The sequence below is a fragment of the Cupressus sempervirens genome, chromosome 5 (genome assembly GCF_028749045.1).
Source record: "Cupressus sempervirens isolate cs-2001-9-10 chromosome 5, ASM2874904v1, whole genome shotgun sequence".
Lineage (NCBI taxonomy): Eukaryota > Viridiplantae > Streptophyta > Pinopsida > Cupressales > Cupressaceae > Cupressus > Cupressus sempervirens.
This window is the reverse complement of record NC_143122.1, coordinates 231,420,490-231,436,778: the sequence shown is the minus strand read 5'-3', so window position 1 is coordinate 231,436,778 and position 16,289 is coordinate 231,420,490. Positions and strand designations below refer to the sequence as shown.

At 33.8% G+C, this 16,289-nt stretch overlaps 1 protein-coding gene across 1 annotated transcript; it reads right to left on the bottom strand.

Moving 5' to 3' along the window:
* Positions 1 to 6,422: 6,422 nt before the first annotated feature.
* Positions 6,423 to 8,283, bottom strand: LOC149555295 (galactomannan galactosyltransferase 1-like). Its single transcript, XM_089829418.1, has one exon. The coding sequence runs from the start codon at positions 8,122 to 8,124 to the stop codon at positions 6,700 to 6,702; it is 1,425 nt and encodes a 474-aa protein (XP_089685544.1). The 5' UTR covers positions 8,125 to 8,283; the 3' UTR covers positions 6,423 to 6,699.
* Positions 8,284 to 16,289: the final 8,006 nt, after the last annotated feature.

Sequence of the window (16,289 nt, the reverse complement as noted above, 5' to 3'; positions counted from 1 at the left end):
TGTCATTATTTAATTATATTATGTATGCATTTTATTTAAATACTTTTCATATATGTATAGATTTTTATTAATATTTATGTTTGTAATGTTTGAAAAGTGGAAGGCAATGCCACCATATTTCAAACATTACAATCTAAATATTTCATTTGAAATAGTTTTCATTTTTATTTATCCTATTTTGAACAATATTCATTTAAAATAATTTATGTTAATTATTAATACTCTTTTATTCTCATTATTTTTATATATTGTTGTTTGTTTATAAGTTTGCAGGTTACTATTTGAGTTATGGACGTCTTGAACAAAGAATCAAACATTATTGATTCTAGCTTGACTACTTGAATGACCTCAAATGATTTCTTTGAGACTGAGTTTGAAAAATGCCTACAAATAATTAAAGAGTCATGCACAACTATAATTAAAGTTGTGGAGAACGCAATATTGCCAATTGACTATGTTGAGGAAATGGAAGTAATGCAAATGAAAGATGCAGAAAAATTCTTGGATGACACATCTACAAAAGTGGATGGTTTCCCTCAATGATGAAAGAATTCTTTTGCAATCATTGTTCAAATAAAGGTTGCAAAGGAATCCTCATCATTGAAGAATGTGACATGTATTTACACCATTACAGAATTTTTTTTTGTATATAGTTCATTCTTGTCTTTGGTTTCAGAATTTTAGTTCTAATTAGTTGTATTAGGAGTTTTGTTTCACCATTGTTCTATGTAACTTTCATGAAGAAGAGAACAAGAAATTTTTTTTTAAAATTTTGTACAAAAGATTTCTTCAATGGATGTGGTTATTAAATATGTTAATTAAGAAATAAAATCATAAGTCTAAAAATAAAGAAGAGAACAAGAAAAAATAAATTTAATTTTATACAAAAGATTTCTTCAATGGATGTGGTTATTAAATATTTATTGATTACATTTCTTGATCATTGCAATAAAACTTGTATTATCATTATTAAAAATTCAACAATATATAATGTTCTCACATCATCGTGGGAAAATGATTTCCATAAAATTGAGTCTTATCTATTCTTTCACATTTTTTACATCATCTAAATAGTTGTGTTGGGACTTATAAATTCCCTTTCATAAACAAGACACAATTTTAAAAATTCCACTATTCGAGTCATAGTTAAAACCAATATCCCAAATTTGGCTATAGTTGTACTCCAAATACTCCAACACTACACCTAAATCTCATGCTTCCCTTAATCATTTCCCAAATACTCCAACATATACAGAGAGAGAGAGAGAGAGAGAGAGAGAGAGAGAGAGAGAGAGAGAGAGAGAGAGAGAGAGAGAGAGAGAGAGAGAGAGAGAGAACATTATAAAAAAGTTAATAACATGTGTTATAATAGCACTAATCATGGACATTATAATAGGACTAGCCCACACAAAAATTTAACTTGACAGTTATCCTAACACTAAGATAAAGTGTAATAATAACACTAACATCAGCAACAATATGATTGGTAACCCCAAAAATAACCTTAACTGCAATAATAACACAAACCCTAACTCTAACTCTAATTCTAACTTGAACTCTAACTCTAACTCTAACTCTAATTATAACCCTAACCCTAATTCCAACCCTAACCTTAACTCTCACTCTAACTCTAACTCTAATTTTACCCCTACCCCTAACCCTATACAACCCTAACTCTAATCCTAATTCAAACACTAACCTTAATTCTACCCTAACCCTAACCCTAGACTATAAATCTAATTCTAACTCTAACTCTAATGTTCACCCTAACCCTAATCCTAGCACTATTTCTAACCCTAATTATAACTCTAATTCTAACTCTAATGCTAATTCTAACCCTAAGCCTAAGCCTAATTTTAACCCTAATTCTAACTCTATCTCTAATTCTAACCCTAACCCTACCCCTAATTCTAACCCTGCCTCTAGCTCTAACCCTAACTATAACTATAATTGTAACCCTAACCCTACCTCTTATCATAACCCTAACACTATATATAACTTTAACTCTAACCCTAACCCTAATTATAACCTTAGCCCCAACCCTAATTCTAACCTTTACTCTAACTCTAACCCTAAATATAACCATAACCATAACCCTAACCCCAACCCTAATTCTAACCTTTACTCTAACTCTAACCCTAAATATAACCCTAACCATAACCCTAACCCCAACCCTAAATCTAACACTAATCCCAACTTTATCTCCAACTTTAACTCTAAGTCTAACTTGAACCCTAGCTCTATCTTTAATTCTAACCCTAATTCTAACCCTAACCCTAACCCTAGCCCCAATTTTAACCCTAACCCTAACACAAAAACTAACACTAACCCTAACACTAACACTAACACTAACACTAACACTAGCACTAACACTAACATTAACACTAATAGTAACTCTATAACTCTAATTGTAACCCTATCCCCAATGCTAACCCTAACTCTAACCGTAACCCTAGTGCTAACCCTAACTCTAACCCTCTCTCTAATTCTAACCTTAACCCTAACCCTAACTCTAACTCTAACTCTAATTCTAACTCTAACTCTAACTCTAACTCTAACTCTAATTCTAACTCTAACTCTAATCCTAACTCTAATTCTAACCCTAACACTAACCCTAATTCTAACCCTAATTCTATCCCTAACCTCAATTGTTACCCTAACTCTAACTCTAACCCTAATTGTATCTGTAACCCTAATTCTAACCCTAAACCTAACCCCAATTCTAACTCTAACTCTAATTCTACCCCTAACCCTAACCCTATATAACCATAACTCTAATCCTAATTCTACCTCTAACCCCAATTCTAGCCCTAACCCTAACTATAACTCTAATCCTAACTCTAGCCTAACTCTAACTATAACTCTAATTCTCACCCTAACCCTAACTCTAACACTAATTCTAACCCTAACTCTATCTCTAATGCTAATTCTAACTCTAATCCTAACCCTAACCCTAATTATAACCCTAAATCTAACTCTAACTCTAACTCTAACCCTAACTCTAACTCTAACTCTAAATCTATCTCTAATTCTAACCCTACCCCTAATTCTAACCCTAACTCTAACTCTAATTATAACCTTGACCCTTACACTAACCCTAACCCTAAGTCTAACCTTAATCCTACCCCTAATCCTAACCCTAACACTATATATAACTCTAACTCTAACCCTAATACTAATCCTAACCCCAACCCTAAATCTAACCCTAACTCTTACTCTAACCCTAACCCTAAATTAGCCCTAACCCCAACTCCATCTCTAACTTTAACTCTAACTCTAACTTGAACCCTAACTCAAACTCTAATTCTAACCCTAACCCTAACCCTAACCCTAACCCCAACTCTAACCCTAACTCTAACTATAACTCTAACTCTAACTCTAATTCTAACTCTAACTCTTAAACTAACACTTATAATAACACTAACACTTATACTACCTCTAATTTTAACTCTAACTCTAATTGTACCCTAACCCTAATGCTAACCCTAATCCTAATTGTAACTCTAACACTAACCCTAACTCTAACCCCAATTCTAACCCTAACTATAACATAAGTTCTCTAACTCTAACTCTAACCCTTATTCCAACTCTAATTCTAACTCTAATTCTAACTCTAACTCTAACTCTAATTCTAACCCTAACCCTAACCCTGATTGTATTTGTAACCCTATTTCTTACCCTTACCGTAGCCCTAACCCTAACTCTAACTCTCTCTAACTTGAACCCTAACTCTAACTCTCTCTAACTTGAACCCTATCTCTAACTCCAATTCTATCCCTAACCCTAACCCTAGCCCCAATTCTAACGCTAATCCTAATACTAACTAACACTAACACTAACACTATAACCTAATTGTAACCCTAACCGTAATGCTAACCCTAACTCTAACTGTAACCCTAGTGCTAACCCTAACTCTAACCCTAATTCTAACCCTAACTCTAACCCTAACTCTAATTCTAACTCTAACTCTAACTCTATCTCAAATCCTAACTCTAATTCTAACCCTAACCCTAACCCTTACCCTAATTCTAACCCTAACTACATTTGTAATCCTAATTCTATCCCTAACTATAATTCTTACCCTTACCCTTACCCTAACCATAACTCTAAGTCTAACTCTAATATATTTGTAACTCTAATTCTAACCCTAACTCTAATTTGAATTCCAATCCTAACCCCAATTCTAGCCCTAACCCTAACCTAATTGTAACCCTAACTATAACTCTAATCCTAACTCTAACCCTAACTCTAACTCTAATTCTCACCTTAACCCCAACTCTAACACTAATTCTAACCCTAACTCTATCTCTAATGCTAATTCTAACCCTAACCCTAACCCTAATTCTAACCTTAAATCTAACCCTAACTCTAACCCTAACCCTAACTCTAACTCTATCTCTAATTTTAACCCTACCCCTAATTCTAGCCCTAACTCTAACCCTAACTCTAACTATTACTCTAACTCTAATTGTAACCTTGACCCTAACACTAACCCTAACCCTAAGTCTAACCCTAATCCTAACCCTAACACTATATATAACTCTTACTCTAACCCTATTCCTAATTCTAATCCTAACCCTAACTCTAACTTGAACCCTAACTCGAACTCTAATTCTAACCCTAACCCTAATCCTAACCCTAACCCCAACTCTAACTCTAACTCTAACTCTAACACTAACACTAACACTAACACTAACACTAACTCTAAATTAACCTTAACACTAACCCTAACCATAACTCTACTCCTAAATGTAACATTTTACGTAACAATATCCTTAAAGTAAAAACAAATTAAAGTCATGCAAATTAAACACCACTTATAGAATTAAAAAATAAAATGTTGAAGAATAATTTTATAGTAAGTTTATACAACTACAATTTTATAGTAACTCTATAAAACTATATTTAAAAATAAATAAATAATTCGATACTAACCTTATCAAAAATAGAAAAATTAAAAAATACTTTTCCTGTTGCATCATGATTGCCACTATATATATATATATATATATATATATATATATATATATATATATATATATATATATATATATATATATATGTTACGCCAAGAGTAATCGTTCTCGAGGCACCTATTTTCATAAATCCCAACTATAATTAAAATAACCTTGGGATTAAATGAAAATAGGCACCTCGAGAACAATTACTCTTGAAGTAATATATATATATATATATAAGCTAGTCCTATTCTATATTTTTCGGTGTTATTATGCTCATTCGTTCATGCCTTTAAACGGATCATGTTCTTTAGTCATCTGACGTGTATAATGATTGGTTATTAGGTTTAATAGTGGTTCTTAGTTATTTGGTTTAGTATATATAGAAGTAGCTAGTATAAGATATTATAAGAGCATACGTAATAGATTGTTTTCATTAGATGTAATTGATATATTCAATTTACAATCTAATGTCTTTTAATCATTTAGTTTTAATTTGATTTAGTCATATTATTTTATCTTGAATCATTTAGTCATCTCAATAGATTATATATATTTTAAAATAAGATTTTATCATTAGATGGGGATATTACAAAATCTCCAACTTGAGAATAAATTTCTCCCATGTCTATACCATATATACCAAAAATAGGGTTATCCTACATGCATGAAGAAGAATTATTCCCAATCAATATATCCTTAAATGACATGCTCTTTCCTCCCAAAGGACCTCTTTTCACAACCGTGCAAGGTCCATACACAACCAACCACTACAAAATTCCTCAAATGCCAAGCATGAAGAGCAAACAACCCCCAACTAGTAGCCCCACTTCCCTTTGCACAACACCCACTCAAACCCAAATAGATTCAAAAACCCCTCAAAAAATTCAATCTTCCATCTTAGACAACTCTCTTTATTATTTTTTGGTATTTTTTTGTTAAAAACCATATTTGCATAGATGTTGGTTTTAGTAGGAAGTTACATAGTTGTTTCTTTTTGCTTTCAGTGAACACTCTAGTTACTTTTAGTAGAAAAACTATGATGGTTATCTGGTTTTTAAAAGATGGATCTTTGAAATTAAGGTAAGGGATAAACTAGCAATATGGTGTGAATCTTTGTGATCTCCAATTACTGTTAATGTATTGTAACTGATGGTTTGTTCTTCATAGATCAACCCCTTGTTTTAGCTGCTTTTAATTTCAAAAACATTATATTTTTCCAATAATGTGAATGAGAGCCTCAATAATATAAAAACAAAATTTTAAAATATAATACAGTGAATTATTGATAAAAATAATTGATATAATAACTAAAAGTAAATAATACTAATGAAAGAATAAAATGTTTCTATGTATACTCATGATCTTGCTCCACACTTTAAGACAAAAGATGTACAACAAATATAAGGAACCATTGACAAAATATTTGATATAAGAATTGGAATAGGAGATCAATGACACTAATAAAAGAATAGTATGCCTGTATAGTTATCCTGATCTGAATCTACATTTTATTCCTTAAAATATATATAGATGAAAAAATAATTTGTTTATAATAAATGGACTGGGAAATTAATATGACGTTATTAAAAGAATTTTATGCCTATATGTCTACCCATGATATTAATCTACATTTTACTGCTTCCCCCTATTGATTGTTGAACATAAATAAAAATGACAGAGAATGTAAGACTAGAGGCATTGACAGGCCACCTATAGTTGCAATTCGTAATGAATATCTCTACTCCTTAGAGAAAGCAATAGGGCTGACTTGGGATGAGAGAAGGCCATGTCTTTGGAAGCCATAGATCCTGAGCACCTGATTATCTGCAAAATTCAAAGCCCTCTCCATTCCCTGAAGACAATCTTCTGCCTTGTATATTTTGTTATGATGTCCGCTGCATGGTTGGCACCCAGTGAAATGGGTCACAAAAGGTTTCCTCTGAGAAATCCCTGCTCCTCTCTTGTGCAAATAATACTCTTTCATTTTCCTATACATTGGCCCACTTTTCTCTGCATATCTTCTCTTCAATACTGAATTCTCATTTTCCATTTCCTCATACCACTTGCTAGCATTCTCATATCTCCCCACCACATCAAGCCAATACCCCTGAAAAAAGTAAGAATTTTCTACATAAATCTTACCTGCCCACTTATCCTTCTCCTTGATCATGAGATAGACAAGAGCAGATTGATCATCTGAATCAGTAACAGCCCTATCAGGAAGAACATCAGATAAGATCTTAGCAAATGGAACATACAGAGGACTAAGTGGCCCCATGGAAGACCATCTCTCCATGAAATTCATGGACCATTCACAGTTCCTAATGAGAAAAACGCCTGCATTTACACCAAGCCAGCTTCTCTTCACATAAACATCCTTCTCCCATCCATGAACAACCATGTTGTAGTCCCTGTACTTCTCCAATGGGTGCTCAAACTCCATATCTGTTATGATGGCATCTGAGTCAATCCACCATATCCACTCTGCTTCAGGATGAGCTACCATGGCTGCCCTTATCACCGGTATCTTGGCCCAAAATGTTATCATTTGTGGATGAATGAGTAAGTTGTTGTAGAACAAATCTAAGCCATGGAGCCTACAATAATCTTGCTTGTTCTTGAAGAACCTCAGGAGAAGATGATCTCCTTTAGGATTCTTGCATGGCTGAAACTGAGATCCAGTCAGGACTAAGATTCTAGGGTTTCCTCCTTCAGTGTAGTTCTTCACATTGGGATGCATCTTCAACCATTGCTCTCTCTTCTTGTCCCAATTCTTTATTGTCTTCCCTACAGTGTAACTGAAACCAGGATCTCTATAGAAATTATCAGCACTTCTTTCCCATTCCTTGTCAAACAATGGATCTCCTTCTTCATCTTCTTGATTCTTTTCAATCCCTCTTTCATTAGGGTTTTGTTGTTGTTGTTGTTGAATTGCAATGCTGCTTGGATCCTTCAAAACCCATAATTGAGAAGATACATTGGACCTAGCAATAAGGGGAATTGAATTGACCCCAAGAGAGCAAACCCTCCATAAACTCCAACATAAGAACAAGGCAGCCATTCCTCCTCCAAAGAAAACCATCCCATCACAGAATTTCTTGGTCTTCGAGAGAACAAGAGACATGATGACCTTAGTAGGCCTTCTGGACTTTGATGAATCCATCCTTAGGGTTTCTATTGCAACCCTACAGGATCTCTTTATACAGTGAATGGGCTAATATTCACATCTAAATCTTCTCTAAACTAATTATTTGTTCTTGGTGAAGGAGATTTTTCACCGATTTTAAAAATAAGTTAGATGTTTCACCCACCTTATGAAAGATCCATGACGTTAGATACCTCGTTGGCTGCACTTTTAAATGTGTGGACAGGTGTATGAGGAATCACGGATGATTCAAGAGCTAATGTGATCTTAATTTAAGATTTTTTTCTCCGTTTGGTAGACTGTGACATCAAACATGATTGTTTGATGCATAATCCCTCTGCCTTGTTTTCTCTTGATGTTTTACGAAATATACGTGGAGTTGTGAGATGCCGCATACAATTAATTAGATTTTAGAAAGAAGCATCCCGTCTTTTGAACAGACTGCTAGCCAACGCAAAATGATCAATAAGTTACAATTTCATAATCACAGATAGAATCTATGCATCTTCCATTCTGTCATCACATATGGGTTCCATGCTTTAGTCTGGAAGATCTCATAAAGACTCGCCACCAGATTTGCAATCTAATTATATTCTAATATCATAAGGTAGGTTACTATCATTGCAGTTGTAAATCCTTCAATATTTCAGAGCTGTAAGTCCCTTTGGAGGGTAAATTAGAAGAATCGTTGGCACATTGGGGTTAATGTACATATAATTTATTGTGAGGATGGCCCTCAATATGACCACAAAGTGTCGGCTACTAAGAAAAGACAATTTTCTACTTAATGATTGATTGTATTATCTAATATGTCATCTTCCCTATTCATGATATTCATGCATCCTATGATTCCCTCTTCAAATTTGACAACTACTCTTTGAATGATACTAATTCTTTTTTCTAGATTCAATTTATAACAACTACTAAATCTACTATTCTTGTGGCATTGAGTCCACTAACCACTCAAAACCTTACACTAGAAAGTGGTAAGTTCTTGGTCTCAGGGTCATCCCTAAATCAAGACTAAAATGTTAAGAGTTCTTTTGTGATGACTCTATCTATATAATTCATTTAGGAACAAAAGGTTTTGTAGCTTGTGCATCGGTGATAGAGAAAAAAATGTTCACTCATCTTGCATGAGAATATAAATTTCAACTTTAAATCATTTATATTCTTTAAGTATAAGCTTTTAAATTAGTTTAGTTACAATGAAATGATAACATCACATTTTAAAAAGTGTTGGTTCTATAACAATCATTAGTGTACAAAGACGCACAAAACATAAAATGCCAATATCATTCTAAGACCCTAATTTCACAAATAATAAATATTTCAAGCATCCCTCACTTACACACACGATGACCAACTCAACATCTATCATGAGTACAACAATGACTAGCTTATACAAACATCATAGGTATAACAACTATTGGCTTATATACACAATGCAAGTTCAATAACAATTAGGTCAAGTGTACATCATCTATATCTAGCGTGAATGATCTACATGTGCATTACATGTTCACATAAAGACTAAGTGACACAAGGGGAGTTAATGAAATATATTGCATGTATCAAATCTTTGATTATATTAATTATGGTAAATTGATCTAATGTACAATAATGGTCTAGTATTTAAATTTAAATTTATAGAAAGGGGGCTTATAATTTGCTACACCAAAAATAGGTGATTACATTTTCCCCGCATTGAGTCAATGTGAGAGTGAGCATATTGAGTCAAAGTATACAATGATGTCAAGTAGTTAATAGGAAGTGATGAACTATCCTAAAAGACTTGACTCTGAACTTGATCTAATGAAGCACAATGAGCTAATTTGATAGAATAAATTACTCTGAACTTGATCAAATGAAAGTTAGCAAGAATATTCTGAACTTAACTAAACTAGAATCAGAAAGATGATCTTGAATGCATTGTTTGATGTGAAGTGATGAAACTAAACATTAGGATTGAGTTGATACTTGAAAAATGCAAGAAATGATGTCATGTGATGAGAACTAATATGCCCCTAATTGGATTAACAACCTACCCTAAGAAATTTGATATGATGAGATGAAATCACTCATGTAGAAAGGCCAAAGTATCCCAACTTGATGTGAAGCCATGAAGTTGAGATGCCCCTACCAATGATACCAAAATCAATTTGTAGATTTGAAAGATCAATGATAGATTATTCATGCTCCCTTGGGACAAAAATTGTAAATGATGTTGAGGAGATGTAGAAATGAGATAGATTTGATCATATCAAGATAAGATAAGGTCCAAGATGATTGATAATTGACTCAAAGATATTTGAAGAGCATTTGGACCAAGTTTAACCAGATGTCGATGAAAATTTGCCACAATTTGACTAGATTTCATAGTGCAGACACCTAGGGAACGAGGCTTATTCTTTAGTAATTTTGGCTTGTACTTAACTCTAGCCAAGTCAAGAAGATCATAAGGACTCTAAGGGAGTTAAATGTGTGTCTTAGATTGTTGAGGATCAAGTGTGGACAAGATTTTCCACTCAATATGTTGCCAAGTAGGGTAATTAGGACTTAGATAGTGTTAGACCTCCAAAATAATTTCCAATAGAAAAAAAATGGATATAAATACACTAAAAATAGTCTAGGGAGTCATTCTACACAATTTGGGAGTAATTGGAGGAAGTTTGAAGTGAAATGCACAAAAGTTGCAAAAGTTGTCAATGATAACATTGCAACTTTGCAATGTTGTCATGACAATATTTGGGAAAATTTGTCCTAACACCCAAATTCAGATGTGGGCACAAACCACCACTTGGGTCAATTATACTAAGTGTATTTAAGGCTACCTAAAGCCTTATGCATAGGTTGGATGATGTAATGAACAAGTTGATATAGCAAACAAAGTGCATTTTCTCTCCAATCTACCACAATCAAGCTTGCAACTTGAAAATCTAACCTTCAGTGGGTTGAATAGTGTTTCTTTTTCATGTGAATAGTTATTTTACCTTTTTATCTTTCTCTTTGTGATTTTATAGGAGTAGATCATCAAATTTCTTTTGCTTAATAAAAATCCTTTGCTTGGAGCTAGATTATTATGGTAATTAGGGTTAAGAAGCAAAAAATGATTGTTTCTTAATTTCCCATCATGAGATCATCATGGCCCTTTGAGATATGAAAGATCCTTCCATGTATAGTTTAAATATGTATTTTAGAGTTTCAAAACTTACAGTTTTTCTATTTTATGTGTTTTCTCTAGGCAAGATTGAGTGTCAAGGTACAAACTAATGAACAGAGCATGAGAAATGGAAATGTGGGATTGAACCATGAGATCAAAGGGCATGCTTACGGAGAATAGAGTCTAAGGAAGTTGTGGTAAAGATGGTTTTAATTATTGAGCCTATTTACTTGTATTTTTCATACCATTTTATAGTTGTAGTCTTAGCAAGCCTGAAACCCTTAAAAATAGGCCTAATTTTAATAAGGTGGGGTACAAATGGTTTGGGAGCCCTAGACCTCAAAAATATTGAAGTTCCCTAAAAAGGGTATTTGGAACCTAGAATAGTTTTAGGGATCATTTGACAAGTATTTGATTTATAGCAATAAACTTGATTTCAAGGCCTAATTGGGGCCTAAAAGGCTACCAAGATATCATTTTATAGTTGTAGTCTTAGCAAGCTTAAAACCCTTAAAAATAGGCCTAATTTCAATGAGGTGGTGTATGAATGGTTTGGGAACCCTAGACCTCAAAAATCTTGAAGGTCCTTGAAAATGGTATTTGGAACCTAGAATAGTTCTAGGGATCATTTGACAGTTACTTGAGTTATAGCAAGAAAACCTAATTTCAAGCCCTAATGAGGGCCTAAAAGGCTACCAAGCCAATTTGCGAACAATTCTTAGAATCAGTCACAAAGTAACACCCAAAACCATCAAAAGGGGGTCAAGAATGGACAAAGCGAGTTATCAAGAGGCTAGTCCACATTGCCAAATGGAAGCCTATAATAAAATAACTTTCATAATGGAAGAGATAATATGAAATATTCTACAAATACTTGATAATAACTTAGAGTAATAGGCCACTTTGAGGGGGCAACCTCCAAATATCTCCAATGAGAACACACTTCACAATATATCTTGAGATAAGACTCACAACCTCCTATATATACCTAATTATATAGACACAACCCTATATAACACCTAGGCCGACCTACCTACCTAAATAATAATATAATAATGATAACATGAATTAATTAAGGATTAAGACAACCACAATTTGACTATGCATAACCCTCTAAACACCAATATTAAGGGCGTAGCATGCCCCCTCTCTTCAAAGAAGCATTGTCCTCAATGCTAACCAAGTGTGGATTCTTTTGAATGAACTCCTCATCCTCCCATGTGGCCTCTTCAACTAATAAATTCTTCCATTGGATGAGATGTTGGGTGAGGGTTTTATTTCTCAGCTTCTTCGTGCATGTTTGAAGAATGCACTCTAGTTCCAAAATTATTCTTCCTTCTTCATCAAGTTCTAGTAGTATTGTTTGAGTAGGAATATTCCGCCCAGTTACCTTCTTCAAACAAGAAACATGAAAAACTAGATGCATCTTTGTTGTTGGTGGCAACTCTAGCTTTTAGGCAACATTACCAATCTTTTGCATGATTTGGTATGGTCCACAATATCTTGGAGACAACTTATTATTCTTTTTTTGTTGCTTCATTGAGATTTGTTTATAAGGTTTCAATCTCAAGGAGACCCAATCCCCAACTTCAAAATTTCTTTCACTATGATGTTGGTTTGCTTGTTGTTTCATTTGATTTTGTGCCATAGTTAAATTCTCCTTGAGTCCTAAAAGTACCTGTTGTTGATGAAGCAAGTGGTCCTCTACTACCTGAACCCTTGGTGACACTTTTAATGCTAATGTGATGGAAGGAGGATGATATCCATAAAGTGCCAAAAATGGAGACATTTTTTATGAGTTATGAAAAGAAGTATTGTACCACCATTCTGCAAGAGGTAGCCAATCCACCCGTTGAGATTGTTTCTCTGAAGCGAAACAACGTAGATATCATTCCAAACATTTATTAACAATCTCATTTTCCCCATCTAATTGAGACCCAAAAATGAGATTAAATCTTTCCAAAAGTGACTAGTAAAGATAGGATCACGATCATTGACAATAATCTTAGGTGTACCAAATATCTTTTGGATATTCTCCAAGAAAACTTTTTTCACTATACTAGTCATAAAAGGATGTGATAATGCAATGAAATGTGCATATTTAGTGAGGTGATCAACTACTACCATGATGACACTATGAACTTTAGATTTGGGAATCCCTATGATGAAGTCAATAGATACCTCTTCCCAACACTGGCTAGGAATAGATAAAGGTTACAAGAGACCTAGTGTCTTAATTATATCCCCCTTATTTCTTTGATAAACCAAACATTCAGCCACAATTTTTTGAACATCACCTTTTAGCCCTTCCCAAAAAAAATCTTGCTTGACTTGATGACGTGTCTTCAAAAATTGTGAATGACCACCAACTAGGGACTCATGTAGCTATGTGAGAATCTTGTACTTAAGAGTGGAATTATTGTAGAGATACAAGCACTCTTTATGCCAAAGAATATCCCCCTTTAAACAAAACTTATCTGAACTACTATGATCACTTTTTACTTGTTGGATAGATTACTTGTTGCAACATCATTTTGTCACTCTACTTTGGCTTCTACCACCCAATTTTCTTGTAATATTAAAAGGGCACAAAATAAGGCTTCATCTTTTTCATCCTTCCTAGAAAGTGCATCAGCCACAATATTTTCCTTCCCTTTCTTATAAACAATCTCAAAGTCCTATCCCAACATCTTAGTGACCCATTTGTGTTTCCCTTCTAAAGATAGTCTTTGTTCCAAAAAAAATTTTAGGCTATCATGATCTGCCTTAACCTTGAAGTATCAACCCATTAAATAAGGCCTCCATTGTTTATCTATGTCAAGGATTGCTAGCATTTCCTTCTCAATAATAGGTTTGAGATGATTTTTACCTTTTAATTGACAACTCTCACAAGTAATTGGTCAACCTTCTTGCATGAGAACTACTCCTATCCCATTTCCAGAAGCATCACATTCCATAATGAATTCCTTGGTGAAGTCCAAAGTTTTACACATAGCCTCGTTCAATTACTCAAATTCTACATTAGTGGATTCATTCCAATGAAAATAATCCTTCTTCAATAGAGTGGGGAGGGGTATTGCCATATGACCATAATTCTTCACAATTCTGCTATAGTACCTTGTCAATTCTAAGAAACCCCTCAGCTTCTTAATGGTTTTTCGAATAGGTCATTCCATGATAGCCTTAATTTTTTTAGGGTCCACCTTTACTTCTTCATGTGAAACTATGTGTCTCAAATACTCCAACTCCTTAAGACCAAAAGCACACTTGGATGGCTTATCATAGAGTTGATGGTCTTTGAGTAATTGTAATGCTTGATCTACATGCTGAAAATGTTCTTCACAAGTCTTGCTACAAATCAATATATCATCAAAGAACACTAACATGAACTTCCTCAAGAACTTCTTAAAAATGGAATTCATCAAAATTTGGAATGTAGATGGTGTATTGGTAAGATCAAATGACATCACCGAAAATTCCTAATGACCCTCATGATTTTGAAATCTTGTCTACAAATATCTTGCTCCTTAATCCAAATTTGGTGATAACCAGATCTAAGATCTAACTTGGTAAAATGCATAGCTCCATTTAATTCATCTAGAAAATCATTAATGATTGGAATAGGAAACTAATCTTTAATGTTGTTCTTGTTGAGCACTCTATAATCTGGATAGATCTACCAAGTTTCATTCTTCTTACACACCATTACCACAGGCAAGGAGTAAGCACTTTGGCTATGCTAATAATTTATGCTTCTAGCATTTCCTCAACAATTTTTTCTATCTCAATTTTTTGTATGTGTGGGTACCTATAAGGCATGATGTTTGGTGGTTGGCTTCTTGGAACTAGTTGTATGGCATGGTCATGATCCCTCTTAGGAGGAAGTCCTTTAGGCATATCTCCAAGAATCACTAAGTGATGATCAATTATTGCTTTTGAATCTGGATACGTAAGAGAATTAGATAGAGAGACTTCTAATGAACATAATTGGGCAACAAATCCATCTTCTCCTTTCTTAAGAAACTTTTGCATTTGATGGGAACTTACCATCAGTGAGGAATTTTCCTTAAACCCCCTTATCTCCACCACCTTTCCTTTTGATTGAAATCTCATGAATAGTTCTTGGAAGTTCATTTCAATTGTTCTCAATGTAGTAAGCCATTGTACTCCCAAAACAATATCTGCATCACCCATGGATATCACATACATTGGGGTATCAAGTTGGTAATCTCCCATGGATAATTTGATGTTATGAAACTTACTTGAACAACTAACTATACCCCCATCTATAATCAAAACCTAAAACTTTGGGGATAGATATATAAAAAAAATTAGAAGAGTTGCTAACTTTTTGTTGATGAAATTATGAGTATTACCTGAGTTGATCAACACTATTACTTTCTACTTCTTTAAGAAACCCACTACCTTGAGAGTTTGTGGTGCACTGAAAGCTGAAAGTGCATGACAAGAAATGATTGGTTGAGAATCATGTGATTCCTTACTTGACTCCCTATCCTTCTCTTATGTGTTTTCATCCTCTTCTTCCTCACTTGGACCTTCAATATAGAACAATTTTTTTTCACTCCATTTATGTCCTTAAGTGTATTTGCTATCACAATTGAAACACAACCCTTTTGCTCTTTTTCCTCAATTTTTTGTGGAGTCAACCTAGTAGATTGAGGAAGAGAAGGTATTGAAAATTTTTTTTCTCTTGTCACATTAGCCCCTTTCTTTCTAGGAATCAAGAACTTATCCTCTACCCTACATGGCCAATATAAAAGACTCATTTACTGAGCTAGGACTAAACATGTGTACCGCATGTTGAATGTGATCCTTGAGACCACCCAAGAATAAATAATTCAAGTTCTTCTTTGTAATTGTATCCACTCTTAAGAATAGATTTTTGAATTTTTGAATATAATCCTTTATTGATCTTATTTGTTGAAGCTTAGCAAGCTAGCTAAAGAAGTTTCCTATCACACTATTGCTATATTGTGCATAGAGTTCTTCTGTAAAAATT

What these genes read in the sequence shown, in the direction of transcription:
- LOC149555295 (XM_089829418.1), bottom strand. Translation starts at nt 8,124, where the DNA reads ATGGATTCATCAAAGTCCAGAAGGCCTACTAAGGTCATCATGTCTCTT.